The 14,975-nt window shown below is 38.6% G+C and overlaps 2 protein-coding genes across 2 annotated transcripts in view; both read right to left on the reverse strand.

The window, feature by feature from the left end:
- The window catches only part of KIDINS220 (kinase D interacting substrate 220), a 72,073-nt gene extending 65,987 nt beyond the window's left edge, over nucleotides 1-6,086 (reverse strand). The window contains exon 1 of the mRNA XM_039715586.1: nucleotides 5,943-6,086. The gene's annotated coding sequence lies outside the window, so the exon portion shown is untranslated. The remainder of the gene's footprint in view (nucleotides 1-5,942) is intronic.
- Nucleotides 6,087-8,416: 2,330 nt separating this feature from the next.
- MBOAT2 (membrane bound O-acyltransferase domain containing 2) overlaps nucleotides 8,417-14,975 on the reverse strand; it is a 94,497-nt gene continuing 87,938 nt past the window's right edge. The window contains exon 13 of the mRNA XM_039715656.1: nucleotides 8,417-14,782. Coding sequence (XP_039571590.1) covers nucleotides 14,560-14,782 — 223 coding nt within the window. The 3' untranslated portion in view covers nucleotides 8,417-14,559. The remainder of the gene's footprint in view (nucleotides 14,783-14,975) is intronic.

Genomic DNA, 14,975 nt, shown 5'->3' on the forward strand with positions numbered 1-14,975 from the left:
AGGCCTTGTTCAAAATAAGGCCAGTTAATATCCCAGTTAAGATGACAGCAGCTCTCTGTACATGCAAATGAAATTCAAGTGCACATGAATGCCCAATGACAAAAGAAACTACAGACATTGTTTAAAACCCACACCTAAAACCAGTATAGATTTGATACATAAAGCCCAGCTGCAGTTTTCCTAGGCACTGCCCAAGCAGCCAGTCTGTCCCACAGCAAAGCTATAAATAAACTAAGAACACAAAAGGTCTGCCACATTTACCATACAGTTAAATTACCATCAAAGGGGGTGAGCAGCACAACTGTGGTGCTATTATTTTTGTCTCCATTTTTTTCAGTAGGAGGAAGAGCCAATTGAGAGGTTGCAAACTTAAAAACAGAAAACCCACTAATCCACACAAAATACGAAAGGTTTGAAAAGAAATGGCAATTTTACTGACTCAGGGTGGACACACTGGCTCCTACTGCCATTTCAGACACTAAAAATACCAGGAAAGTTAGCATCTTGCCTGGCATCCAGCTGCCAGCCCAGGACAGCCCACCTCCCTTACAGCCTACAGCAACATCTTACAGCCTTATGCAGGTGTCTCAGACATTCTCAGGCACCTAAAATTACAATAGATATTCACATACACCTGTATTCCTCCCATTATTTTTACATATGACAACAGAAATCCATGAAATGTGGTTTGCTGCTAGCTCCACTGCCACCACAGGCATTTTTTGCTTTTCCTGTGTTATCTCCTAGCTTCTCTCCTGTAGTTTTACCTTCAATCCCCATGCTATTTTCCATACCAAATATTAAATTTGAAAATTGTATTAAGAAAATCCCCAAAGCATGACTAAAAATGTCTCACCAAATGATTTACACTCTGCAGTTGCTATCCAAACTTCACCAATTAATTCTTCGCTAGTGTGAAAAGAAAGAAAGTATTCAGCATTGCTTTTTCCTCAAAGTAAGATTCTTCCCTTGATGTTCCCTATGGGCATATTTCCAAAAGGCAGAGGCAGCCCTGCTGCACTGTAGATAAGCATCCTGCTTCAGAAATCCCAGCTGGGAACTGCAGCTTCTGCTTCCATGCAGAGCTGAATCCTTAGGGACAGCTTAAACCTCTGACTAACAGCAAAACACCTGATGTCAGTGAACACATCCAGAGATGTGTTTATAAACTCCATGTTAATATTACCTTTATAAATAATAAAAGATTTGTACCAGTGCAACAGGTCCAAAAATATTAATATTTCTTGTCCCCTATGATTCACTGTCACAAAACATCCCCTTCTTAGAATGAGTAACAGTCTATTTGATAAAAACAAGAATCACAAGATCAAATACTGTAATTATGCATTTTAAACACTCATGCTTTTATTTGCCCTTTTTCAGGCAAGCTTCTTAGAGCATCCTAAAGATTAACATCACTGGAGGGCATTAGGAAAGCACAGTTTAGGGACAACAAGCACCACCAAACAAACAAAATTCTCCCCACCATTCCAGAAACAAAGTTACATTTAAAAATGGTAGTATTAAGGTTAGTGGAAACTTTGCTTTCTTCCCCACCGAGAACAAAGAACATGCCTGAAATAAGCCTGACTGGGTCTGTTCATGATACACTCATGACAGCAACTCAACATCAGCTGAATACAGTCACAGTCCACCTTTTCATTAAACAAAATGTACCTTACTATGTTATGAAAATTAGGCATTGTACTCAAAGTTCACAGGAGTGCTTTTCTTCCAACGCTTCAGATTTCTTTTAAGTAATCATAAAATCTGAAGCAAGTCTCTGAGGAACAGTCTCTGGCTAGAGAAGTAATTCTACTCTGGTCCCTGTAATGAAAAAAGCTCCTGAAATATATATTGATACAGTTTCCAAACAACCCCAGAATAAAAAGAAAACTAAGGCTTACTCTTGACCAAACTAAAGGATGAGAACTTAATCCCTGACAAACTTCAGAAATACAGTGCAAAACCAGTATCATTCAAGAACATCCTATACATAAATGGTCCTTAATTGCTCAATTCACACATTTACTTTCTTTGACACAGCAGAAGTATTTTCACAACCTATAACAAAAATTTAAGTTAAAACCAGGATTCTATTTGGAAACCAATCCCCTTTCCAATAAGGATAAATGCTGTTATTTTTCTCTCCCACCTAAGTGAGCTAATTTCCAGTGCAAAAACCTGCTCTTCATCCACAATCCAAACTTTCAAGCTTGAAAATCTCACCATGCCCTTGCGCAGCAAATCCTGGTACTTTACAAAACTAACAACACACCAAGAACTATGAAATCATATGAAGTGCACAAATGCTCAGGTGAAGGCAATGTTTGCACAGGATTAACCTGTTTTTGTAAGGCTCTTGCATCCTGAGCTGAAGCAGACAAACATTATCACAGTTTTGGAAAGACTGCAAGAATTTGTCAATTTAAAAAAAATAGTTTCTCTCAACAGCACCAATATTGCCAGCAGAGGTCCTGACAACTCAAATCTGCAGGTATTTTACGTATTCTCAGAACCTCTTAGCAGTTCCTAACCATATAAGAAATATTACTCACTAAATTTCCCAACTATCACAATTTTTCATAGATCTTCTGCATGTTTTTTTTTAATTGTGCAAACAGTGATCTTTTATGAATAAATGTCAAAACTGGTCAACAACTCTAGCATTATTGAGAATACCTACTGAAAACAAAAGAAAAAGTCAAGATAGTAATGACATTAAATTCGTACTTTTTTATTGTACAATGAAAAAACTGTTGTCTACTTTTTAATTCCTCCTTCCTTTTCCAGACACAAAAGCCACCTTCCCAACATGCAACACTGTGGCAGATCTTTCAGCTAACTATAAAAGGAAATAATTACTATGCTGCTGAAATCTGAGCACGTACAACTCCAATGTGTGAATGCACAGCATTTCACCCTTAAGAACTGGAAATGCCATCTTTTCAAATTAAAATTTAAAAAAAAAGTAAAACGTAAGAATTGTACACATTAAATTTATTATAAAAAACTAGCATAAGCCAGTTTCATTTTCTCACACATTTTTATGCTTTATGATGGTATAAAGGAATTAATACCATGCTGAAACATCACCTGTACTTACAGCACACAGCATCCACTCACACAAGCCTTTACGACACCTCATTGTAATACCTTCCTAAACTGATATTGTAATACCTCCTAAACATGAAGAGATCAAAAGTCATGCATCACACAAAGTGGCAAATATTTTAAAATATTCTTTCTATTGGGACTGAGTCAACCAGGATTCTGTTTAAAGAAGAAATTTTCAGAACAGCTGAAATGAGTCTCTAAAAATATTAATTGCTGGTGTCCAGAGTCAGAGAGAAATAACAAATCTAAGTTTCCATAAGTAGTCTACACCCACACTTCTCCTCCAGTGTCAGAAATTCCAGTGTGACTAATGACCTTATGCTGCATTTCTGCTTTTCCCTATATATCTGGGAACATTTATTCTACTTCTCTTAACCACATTTCTGTTATCCAGGTGAGAAGACTTTTTTTAAATGACCTTATTTTTTGTTACTTTATCACAAAGAACAAAATTGTGTAACTCTAAAATATCAAAAGACACAGAAACTACAGCTAGACAGACATTCTTCTTTTGAAACCTGAAACTAATATAACTTTTAAAAATTTGCATAAAAGGAGGTCTCTACTGTAACCATCAAAACTGCATACAGTAAGAAGTAGGAGAAATTGGAAATACAAAAGTCCTTCTTTTCTACCTTATGCACTCAAGGCAACGGCCATTTCCAGATATTGCAGTGATGGATTTTTTTGTTAGTTTTAATAAAACAAAAGAGGCTGGGGATTACACATAAAAGACTAGAAAAATGTAAATCTACATTTAAAATGCAGGGCTGGTTGTCAGATGATAGCAACTATCAGACATGCCTATGTTCCACCCTGATTAAGAAAATCAGTTAAAATAATGTGTGAAGTAGCTGACAACAGATTTATACTTTATCAGAGGAATCTGTCCACCTTTGAGACAAAATTTAAATATGGTCAATGAACAGTAACATATTGCTAAGAACATCTGAATTCCAAGACAAAATTCAATTCTTAAACAAAATACAAGGTGCTCAGTCCTACAAAACATTATTTCAGGTTTTAAATACATCAGATAAAAGAAAGTAAACAGAAAGTTACCAATATTAAGGGGTTTCTTAAAATTAAGCCAACCAACACAAATCAATTGTCTAAACCTGTATAAAATACACAAAAAGCATAAGAAAGTCTGCAATGTCATCTTACACAGTCTCATATGGCCAACACGTTTCTCTGTATCATAAATCCAAGGGTACGTGTAACAGACACAAGTTACACTACCAAAAAAAAAATCTAACTTTTGGAGTGTTTCCACTTAAAAAGAGTGAATGCTGTGATGTGGAACTTCAAACTAATATGGCACCATTTCATAAGCTGTGGTCACACAGAATTTCAAGCAGATATTAATTTCTGAATAACCAATTTCTTTTAAATAAACACTGTGGCAGAACAAAGAATAGATGGCTATCTAGTAGACAAAAAGATGGGTTTTCTTAAATGTTCTGATCTCAGAAAAATATCTTCTGTTTTTCTGTGCATGTCTTTACTACTTGATGGGGGGAAGGAGTGGCAGGTAATTAATCAGGTAACAATTTAAACACTTTTCAAGCAAAAGACATGTTACTACATTATTCCATCATTAATCCTTTACCAAAAGTTATCGAGAGGTAACCGAATTTTAAGCATATATGTGAAGTGGAAGCCCCCACTACCTTTAAGACTGTGATATCCTGTGGCAGGACCTAAAGCAATGGGCAGAAACTGAAACACAGAATCAATTAAGCTGGAAAAGACCTCTGAGAAATCATTGAGTCTAACCTGCGATTGAACACCACTTTGTCACCTAGACCATGGCACTAAGTGGTCTTGCCTTAACCACCTCCAGGGTCAGTGGAGCAGCATCCAGCAGACTCCAGCATCCCCCTGGGCAGTCCATTGCAATGTCTAACCACTCTTTCTGAGAAGAAATTCTTCCCAATATCCAACCCAAACGTCCTCCTACACAGCTTGAGGCTACATTCTCTCATCCTACCACTTGTTACCTGGGAGAAGAGGCTGATCCCCCCTTGGCTACAGCCTCCTTTCATGCGTTTATAGAGAGTGGTAAGGTCACCCCCGAGCCTCCTTCTCTTCCAGGATAAACACCCCCCGCACTCCCTCGGCCTCTCCTCACAGGACTTGTGCCCCTCACCAGCTTCGCTGCCCTCCTCTGCATTCAAAGGAGTCTCTGACCGAACATCAGGAAACACTTTGTTACTGGGGGCGACCCAGCACTGCCACACCAAAGCCCTCCGGGCACGGTCCGGAGAGCCACTCTTGCTGTCCCCATTCGAGAAGGACTGGACCCTCTGACCAGGGGAGGTCCCTCCCACCCTCAGTCCTTCTGTCATTCTTTACCTTAGAAACTAAATGTCAAAAACTTTCCTGACGAGTCGAACCCTTATCTACCTTTCCAAGCCAGCGAGAGAGAAACACGGTACAAGAGGCTCCTCCACCCCCGGGACAGGGGGGACACGGACGCCAGGCCGTGCCCGCGGCACCTGCGGAACGCTTCACCCACGGGGCGGTGCCCCCGACACCGCACAGCGAGCCCGGTCGTAGCCCCGGGATACGCAGGGCAGGGCAGAGCGGAGCGGGCGCGCCGCCGCTCCCGACCCGCGGCCCTGCACTGAGGGGGCCGGGGCATGAGGGGAGCGGGCCCGCGAGCCACGGCGGCCCGAGCGCAGCGCTCCGCCGGGCCCCGCCGGAGCGGCCCCGCGGCGCCCTTTGTTTGGCAGCGGGAGCGCCGCCTCCCCCACAGCCCGTGCCCTTCCCCTGCCCTTCCGCGGCCGGCCCGTGTCCCCCGCCTTCCTGCCGCTACCTACCCCACGGCCGGGCGGACGCGGCCCCTGCGGCGGCTGCCCGGGCCCAGCAGGAGCCTGACACGGAGCGAGGCGGCGACGGCGAGCGCTGCTCAGCTGGGCCCGGCGGCGCCCGCCATCTTCCGCCTCGGCACTCCGCACCGCCGGCCGGGCACAGCGGCCCAGAGCGGGCCCGGCTGAGCCGGAGCGCAGCGCAGGGCAGCCCAGAGGGTGGCACCGCCCTGGAGAGCCACCAGCATCCCCCCCCGGGTGCTTTCTGATAGAAAAGAAGGGGGGAAAGGGTATGAGAAATTGGTGCTTGATGTACGGACGGACTGGGGAACGAGAGGCTGCAAAGCAGCGCCGCGGAAAGGGACCTCGCCTTGAGCCCTGGGGGCAGTTTTGGGCACCACGGTATAAGAAAGACATTGAGCTGCTAGAGAGCGTCCAAAGGAGGGCAACGAGGGTTCTGAAGGGCCTTGAGCCGAGGAAATGCGAGGAGTGGCTGAGGTCACTTGCCGTGTTCAGTCTGGAGAAGAGTGAGGAGAGGCCTCATTCAGTTACAGCTGCCTCATGTGGGAAAGAGGAGGAGCAGGCACTGATCTCTTCTCTTGGTGACAGTCACAGGACCTGAGGGAAAGCATGAAGCTGAGTCGGGAGGTTGAGGCTGAACGTTAGAAAAAGGTTCTTCACCCAGAGGGTGGTTGGCACTGGAACCAACTCTCCAGGGAAGTTGTCAGCACCAAGGCTGACAGAGTTCAAGAAGTGTTTGGGCAATGCTCTCAGGCCCATGGTGTGACTCTTGGGGCTGTCTAGCCAGGACTTGAATTTGATAATTCCAATGGGTCTCTTCCAACTCAAAACATTTTATGTTTCTGTGGTTTAGTATCTCACTTCATAATCTCCCACCACCCAAATCCTCATTCCCCATATCATAGTGTTCCCACCCATCAAGTGTTAGCTGTGTTCTCACCATGTAGTTACAAATTTCAGAGAGAAACAGTAGCTCCTTCCCTCCTGCATAAAAAGAACTGTCCAAACACAGTGAAGGACCTTACAGAAAACTACCTTTTCTGCCTCCATATTCACAATCACCCACTTTTGCTAGAGATGGATCCAGCTTCTGACATCCTTGTGCTCTTCTAAATTTTACCCTATGCTTGGATTAGGAGCAACACTTTCCCACCAGTGACTAATTCACATAGGCAGTGAAACATGGTGCAATGGTTACTTATTCAGTTTGGAAAGATCATATGCAGCCTCCATGGAGAAATAACTCCTTTGCTTCTATATATGACCACCTTAGGAAGAGCTGTGGTTGCCAAACTCTGGACAGATCTCCAACTCTCACCTAGTAATTAGGTTGAAGAATCTCCCCCTAGAACTACTTCTGTATTCTATACTGAAACATCCTGCATGTTATCAGGAATTACTGAAATAGAACTAAAGTAGTTACAGGCACAAAAAAACATCTGCTGGGTCCAGAATGTTCTCAATTATGACTCCTTCTGTGCAGCAACTTAACAATTTAACTTAATAGCAGAAAGCTGTGTTTTATTCTCTTCAAATTAGTTTTTCACTAAATGCAGCAATGTTTAGTTCATGAGGACACTTCATACTCCTGACTGACTCTGTTGTGAATGTGTATTTGAGAAGGCAATTTCCATTGCAGACTAACTTCTGGTTAAAATAACACCAGACCTAAAATTCTATCTGTAGTCCTTTGTGTTGGAATGGCAAGTATTTTCATCTCCTGTGATACTGCTTGCTGAAAGAGCATTCAAAACACAAAGAGAAAATTATTCAGAGTGAGATAGGAAGTGATGGAAATAGCCCCTCTTTAGTAGTGACACCTAATATCTCTTACATTCTCCAACAATCTAAGCTCACACAATAAAAACCTGCAGGCTCAGGATCTCAGCCAGCTTTGACATACTGTCACCAGCCAACAGAAACTGCCTTATCAGAGTCCTGGTAGCTGAGTTGCAAAAACAAAACAAAATAAAACAAAACAAAAAACAAATTAAAAAAAAAAAAGCAAGTATGGTACACATTTAGCCCTGGTTCTTTGGAGCCAGCAATTAAAGCAACACCTTCTTCAAAGCACCAAATTTGATTTCTCAGTTATGAGGTTTCCATTTCTCAAACTAAAAACACCACAGTTGTCACATCCAGAAGCAGTGCTCATCAGGTAGCAATGTGCTCTGAGATGGAGGGTTTAAATTGCTTAAGCACCTTTCCCAAGTAACAAGAGGCTAGACTCAAAATTCTGTTTACTAGCTCTACTGAAAAATAATTATATACATATACTTGTATATAAGCTCTAGAAAGCAATCTAAATAAATGCAATTTTGAACTAGAACACTCTAAATAACAGTGTAAATGCATGCAATGTATATTTAGCAATCGAAAAGGAGAAACTGCATTAAAATAATTTTGTTCTTCACCACTCATTAAAGACAGTACAGAAATTAGAAAAACAAGTTCACTTTTTTTTAAACTACAGTTTAATCAGATTTAAAGACACAAATTAGAAAAGAACATTTATAGGCAAGTTAAAAACACCTTTAAAACATAACAGCATGCTGCTTCTGCAGCACTGCTGAGACAAATTAGAAATAAGTAATTATTAAAATATCACAATCACAGTGTAACTAACAGTGGTATTTTAATTTTACCATACACCAACACTTAGTTTATGGATCTGTTGAAAAATAACACTTTTTAAAAAATATATATTTTGGAATAATAAAAATGAAATTCACTGACAATGTATTATAATCTGAACCAGGAAAGGCAAATTTAGGAATACTGTAGCTATCCACTTTTAGGGGTGTTCTCTCACCTTAACATACGGGTGGTTGGAGGCATAACTACTTCTGCATTGAGGTAAAACTATTCCTTTGAATGTGTAACCAAGGCAGGAAAGAATAAAGTTCCATATTTTAAATTCTTAAATCGAATAACTTATTACAACATCTTTGAATAATGCTATATTACCCATCTTACACTATTTTTCATCCAATACATTTTGAATGTTCTCTTCTAACTGATCTAGAACACATCTGAGGTCTGGGATTTAAGAGTAACTACCTAATTACTATTGTAGCATTTTGACACCTTTGTCACAGTAAGACACACCAGCAGATTCTCCACAGAAATAGTCAACATCACTGGACAAAAGAAGGTACAAAGAAAAGATGTAAAGAGAACTGAAAAACACAGAGAAAGGCAAAAGATGCATAGGCAAATGCTCCTTAACTTATTGTAGTAATTGTTGCACCTTTAATAAGCAGTGTTGCACTTTCTGATTACCAATCTCTAGGCACCCCATTTTCTCTATTTTTTTGTTTCAGATTACACTGTCCCAGTTTTCAAGTCTGATCTAGCTAGACCATGGACCCCAGCTACCTATTCATATGACATATTATAGTGAAACCTAAATGAAACTCCAACCTGGGGTTCCTCCCCCTCAGAGAACAAAAGGAAGGAAGAAGATTGTGCAGAGGTCTCTTTTGCCAAGAGGTTTGTTTGGAATAAGGTGCTGGACTGAGTCACTAGCAAGACAAAAACCTTCCTCCAGAAGTAGCCCTACCTCAGATCTCGGTCTGAAGTCACACAGCTTTTCAATTAAAAATTTATGCAATGTTTATATGGATATGCACATGGGTTCAGAAAATCTAAAACCATCTACAACCAAGACCAGGTCTAAGTCACTGGACACACAGCTAATGCACAAATGATGATAAAGTGGCAACATTTGCTTTTGCACATTTGTACACCTAAAGTGAGCAAAACTGTGGTTTAAATATTTAATGTGATGAAAATTGATACATTTGAGATCAGGTTTTGTATAAAACCTACAAAAAGCCCCTTCTGAAATAAGTTTTTAAGAAATCTTTTTTTCATTTAGCTTTCACCATAACAAACAAGTGTTGCGGTACTTGTAACTGTAACTTTGCAGGGTGAGTTTGTGGATGCCTGGATTTCATGGTGTTTGCAAAAAGTCTAGATTAAGCCAGCAAACATGTCAAAAATCCAGCCAGATGTAGTATAGAGCAGCTGCAGCCTGGGTCACAAGCAAGCAGAACCTCTGCCAAGCTCTGCACACAGGGTTAGCTCCCTGTGGGAACTGTGGCAAACCCCTCCAGGCACAGATGGGACACGTTCTGACCAGAGACTCCTCCACTGCCATCCTTTTCCACCAAGACTCTGAGGATGAAGATCGACAGCACAAACGAGCTGAGATGCAGACAGACCTGGTAATCTTATGAGAGTAGGCTCAATTCACTAGCATGCCTGCTTGCTTATTTAGAGTAGCATTTAAATACTTATTGAAGTACTTATTGTCAATTGATTTTTAAACAGGAAAATTAAAAAATACACCAAGTGCAGTTCAGAGTATTATTTGACCTAAATAAATACATAAAGGTCAATAATGTAGTGAAATGCTGTCATGAATCAGCACATAATTAATGTGTATTTTTTTTATACATAGTCTGCATAATTTTAAAATCCTTAAATTTATTTCCATCTGTTTTTCTAGCACTGATCACTTTTCTACATAGATGGTAGGATTTCAAAATTTTCAATGAAAATTAAATTCTCAAGCCCAATTTCAGAATTCAATGAGAATTACAAAGTGAAAGAATTAAAGATAAGGGAAATGAAAGCCCAAATTATAGTAACTTGTGCTTTTAAATTTCTTTATCTTTGAAGGCCAACTTATGAAGTTGAACATGTGAAAGTTTACATATATGCAAGTTACATATTTTTATGCAAACATGAAGACACATTTGACCACATATTTAAACAAATTGTCAACAATTTGTTTGCAAAGCTTCTGAGAGCAAAAAAAAAAAAAATCTAGATTTTGTTAAAATTACTTTTGATATGAATTAGACAGGAGGTGATGATCTCAAACATCTCCTCTGCATCAGAAGACATTTTACCACTGTCCAGATCAATGCCATCAAAAGAGGCAAAACTACCTAGTGTGCATCCTGTCATACAAGCCTAGCATTTATATTAGTATTACTTATTCCCCTGGGGGAAACAGAACAAGTTCTTCAAGTGTAAAATTCCCCTAATAAATAATTTACTATATTGGTAAAACTTATACCATAAGTCAATGTAGAGCAGGGAATATACCAAGGTCTCTTCATGGCCTTCTCACTAAAGTGTGATTTGTAATCAAGAGCATATTGAAATGCATACCAATATTTTTACATGTAATACATCTTCAAATGTCACCAATTACTGAAATCTTGTCTACATGTCAACTTAAGGAATGGCCAGGGAAGAGTAAGTTTCCTGAATAAGAAGGGCATATCTGTAACTGCAAAGCTAATAAAGCCTTTTTGATTACAACAGTAGTGGGCACCACTGAAAGTATTATTTAAATATGTAATATATATCTCTCTCATTAATACAGAATCATAAAAGTTAAAACATGCTAAGCAAGCAAATAGTTACTATTGGGGTGACTACATTTAGTAACCAACATTAAGTGCCTGAATGAACTGTTCACAATAGGCAAATATCTGCAAAGCACCGTAAAATTATGAATGATATGTTGCATTTACTTTTCATAGTGTGCTGATCTGCAATACAGGAAACACTTTTACCTTTTGGATATACATTATTTAATAAGTGAAAGAATACTTTTAAAACCATGTTTCCTTCATGTCCAAAACATTTATAGGAAATATACTTTCTACAATTTTTGTCAGGAAGAGCAATAAAAATCACTGCCATCCTTTCAAATTCAGTATTATCAAATGATGTGCGTAAAATCTAAAAATTATCTAAAGCATTAGGGCTGGCTGCTCTTGACTTTCTGACTGAATGGATAAAAAGGATCCAGTGTGAGAGGAAGGTAGAAATTAGTTAAGCAGAGGGAAAGAAACATCAAAACCCCAGTCTGACTAAAATCAGGGTGCTGCCATTAAAATAAAACAGTTCTTTCCATAGTCCTCAAGAGAATTCATTCTTGTTAAGAGCAGATGTTTGTTCAAAGTACTTTTATATTTAACAATGGCATTTAAAGGGTAAATTCTAGGACACTATACTTAAATTCTGTGTAGAATTAATTAATTGTCATAATTGTCTTGCAATTATTTAATGAGTTCAAATCATAAAGAAAAAAGTCATGTCCAATTTTGAAACCTGTATTTTGCCACCTGTGCTCAATGAAAGTATTCATGTACTTTCTTAGTTGTTTCAACTTCCCTACATACAGAAGTTCTGAACAAAACTGTACCTCTGAATTCACTCATGTTGAAGTACCAGTCTACCCTAAACCTTATTTTCTGAGAGCCTTTACAGCTGTTTCCATATTTCATTAAGAAGACTTAGTTAGCCTCCACAGCACACATGCCAAAACAGTAAATCAAGAGTATGAGAACATAAATAGGAAAACAGCACATTGTACTGGCATCCAAAAGTGGTTTTTTAAAATAAATTTGGAGACTGCACCAACAAGAAGAATTTTAAGTTCCAGAGTAACAAATGCTGAAAGAATCAACCCTATTTCTACTTACCCACCCAGAAATGTGGAAATATTTTTCTGTTGTTTTATGTAAATGTCCCTTCAAGTACAGAATGCAAAAAAATGTCTTTCCTGATTCTGTGTCTAACAAGGATGATCAAACAAACTAGCATACCCTTACTTTATCAACAAAAAGAAAACCATAATGTGGTGTCAAAGAAGTGTGTGACAACCACAACCTTATGTAAGGGGAAGTCTACCTGGGCAATCAAAGTAAGGATTTAGAAGTCAGATAATTTTATTTTGAAGATAATACAGCTGTCACTGAAACAATGAACATCCCTCCTCACCTAAACAGACTCATCCACTCTCATTTGTATTCAGCTCCCCCTTTCTGAGTACATTAATTAGTGCTAACCTACATATATGGGAAGTTATCTTCTCTTCCTCCTGGAGTTTTAGGCGAGGAGCCAAGGGCCAGAGAATTATGACAGCAAGGAAACCACTCTGACCTAACTTATGGTCTGGTTCTTCAGGGAGTACTGTGATGATTTTTACGTGGCAATATCCCCAAAGCTGAGGACCATCATTGCACTTCTGGCAGTAAGAATACTCATCCAACTGGAGCTAGATATTTGATTAAAACTTTAGGTTTCAAAATATTATGACAAAATTTTCTCAATCATTTGTTAGTTATTAATCAACCAGCTGCATTATTTTTCTCTGGTATTATTTTGTATCTGGTTTAAAATTAAGAATAAACCCCACATGGATAAACATGTTGTGTTTACTTTAAAATATTATATGAAAATACAGAATATATGCAATTAAAATGTAGCCCTTTAACAGTAGTACTTTAGCACTAACCATCATCACGATGAATGATTGGAAATAGATATAACCACTACATTGTTTCCTTGACACACTTCCATAATTCAGACAGTCAGATATTCTGAAGGATTTCTTTCTTTCATTCTGTTACCCAGAAATATGACATGAAATTTGCATCTAAAATTCTAATTCAAAGAAAAAGCTTTTCCTCAAATTCACACACTTCTTTGGATAAAGATTTATCAATTATCAAGAATACAGAAATTGGTTGTGATAGTCATTTCATGTTTGACTACCCATGTGCTGGAGCTTCAAGGTAATTTTTCTATTTTATACTGAAAGCATCATCAACTAACTGATGCCTGAAAATTCAAAATAACTTTAAGTATTAAAAATTACTTTTTGTAAAACAGTTCTATTCTAGAACAAGTATTTATGGTATTTAAGGGCAAAACTGCACTTTCATTGAAATCCCAGTGCTTGCACATTGTCTTCTGTGCCTTGTGGCTGTCTTTCCCCCTTTGGCTGCAAAGCCCACTTGGCAGTGTATTATTGGGTTTAGGTACTTTAAAAGAAACATACACTAGAGCTATCAATCCATGGAAAAGGTAACTCTTCAGGTGTTTTTAATCCATTCAGAAGGGCCATTTAAATCCATTCAGAGTAATGATACTCTTTATCAAAGAAACCTAACTATAATTTGGCATCAATGTTTACAGTTCTGTAATGTACTCTAATAGTTTGAGATAAGAAAACCCTCCAAATACTGAGATGCTTATTGCAATTCCCTTTAAAAGACTCCGAAGTCTTCTAGACTTTGCATTTCCTCTCATTATCTTCTTTATAGCACATAGTGTTATATATTTGAAATACTTTTCACATAAAATCACACTTGAAATACCCACTTAGAAACAATATTTCAGTAAATAGAGGGTTTAAGGCAAGTCATTCAGTTGGAAAAATTAATTTCCATTTGTTAATCCTAGACTGACACAATTTTATTCCACCCCATCAGTGCCTTGGGATACACAACGTACATTCAGCAAAGGGCACACATATGACCCTATGGACATACGTTGCAAGTCCTGAGTGCCCATTGAAATAATGGTAATATCTTCATATAAGGCGTGACCCACAGGGACATGGCATGGGAGGGGTTAATTTGTTTTGTTTCCAGTCTTGCTATTGTATGTGATTTTCCTAGGTAATGCATTCTTTTCTTACTAAGTATCTTTGCAAACAAATACAAACCCCTTTAAAAGGTGCTAAAAATGGGTTTCTGAAAACATACAAAATATATTCATCATAGTATTTCCTCAATCACTGTTTTAATGCTTGATATCTGCAGGTTATTTCTTCTTTCTGACTGAAACTATTATTTGTTGTGGAATAATTGTTCTTTTGCAAAAGACTTTCTTCTTCTAGTTTTCTGGACCACACAGGCTGGACACTTTCATGCTTTTTGCTTCCTTTTTGAGTTCTTTTCAATGGAAATACCAACAACACCAGGATGCTGGCAATATGAAGACAGAAATAGCAGGAGCTAAAAAAAAACAAATAATAAATCAATGAAACTCTAACCACTCTAACAGATATACTTTGCACATAAGATATGAAAACATTAGTATTTTATTTAAGAAAAGCAAAATAAGGAGAAAATTATAAATTAAGTCTTCCCTCACATTACTTAGAACTGTAATAATGTAAAAAGTGAACAAAAGTCTGCTTTCAACTTT

Source organism: Passer montanus, unplaced genomic scaffold (genome assembly GCF_014805655.1).
Source record: "Passer montanus isolate IOZ18808 unplaced genomic scaffold, ASM1480565v1 scaffold34, whole genome shotgun sequence".
Taxonomy (NCBI): Eukaryota; Metazoa; Chordata; class Aves; order Passeriformes; family Passeridae; genus Passer; species Passer montanus.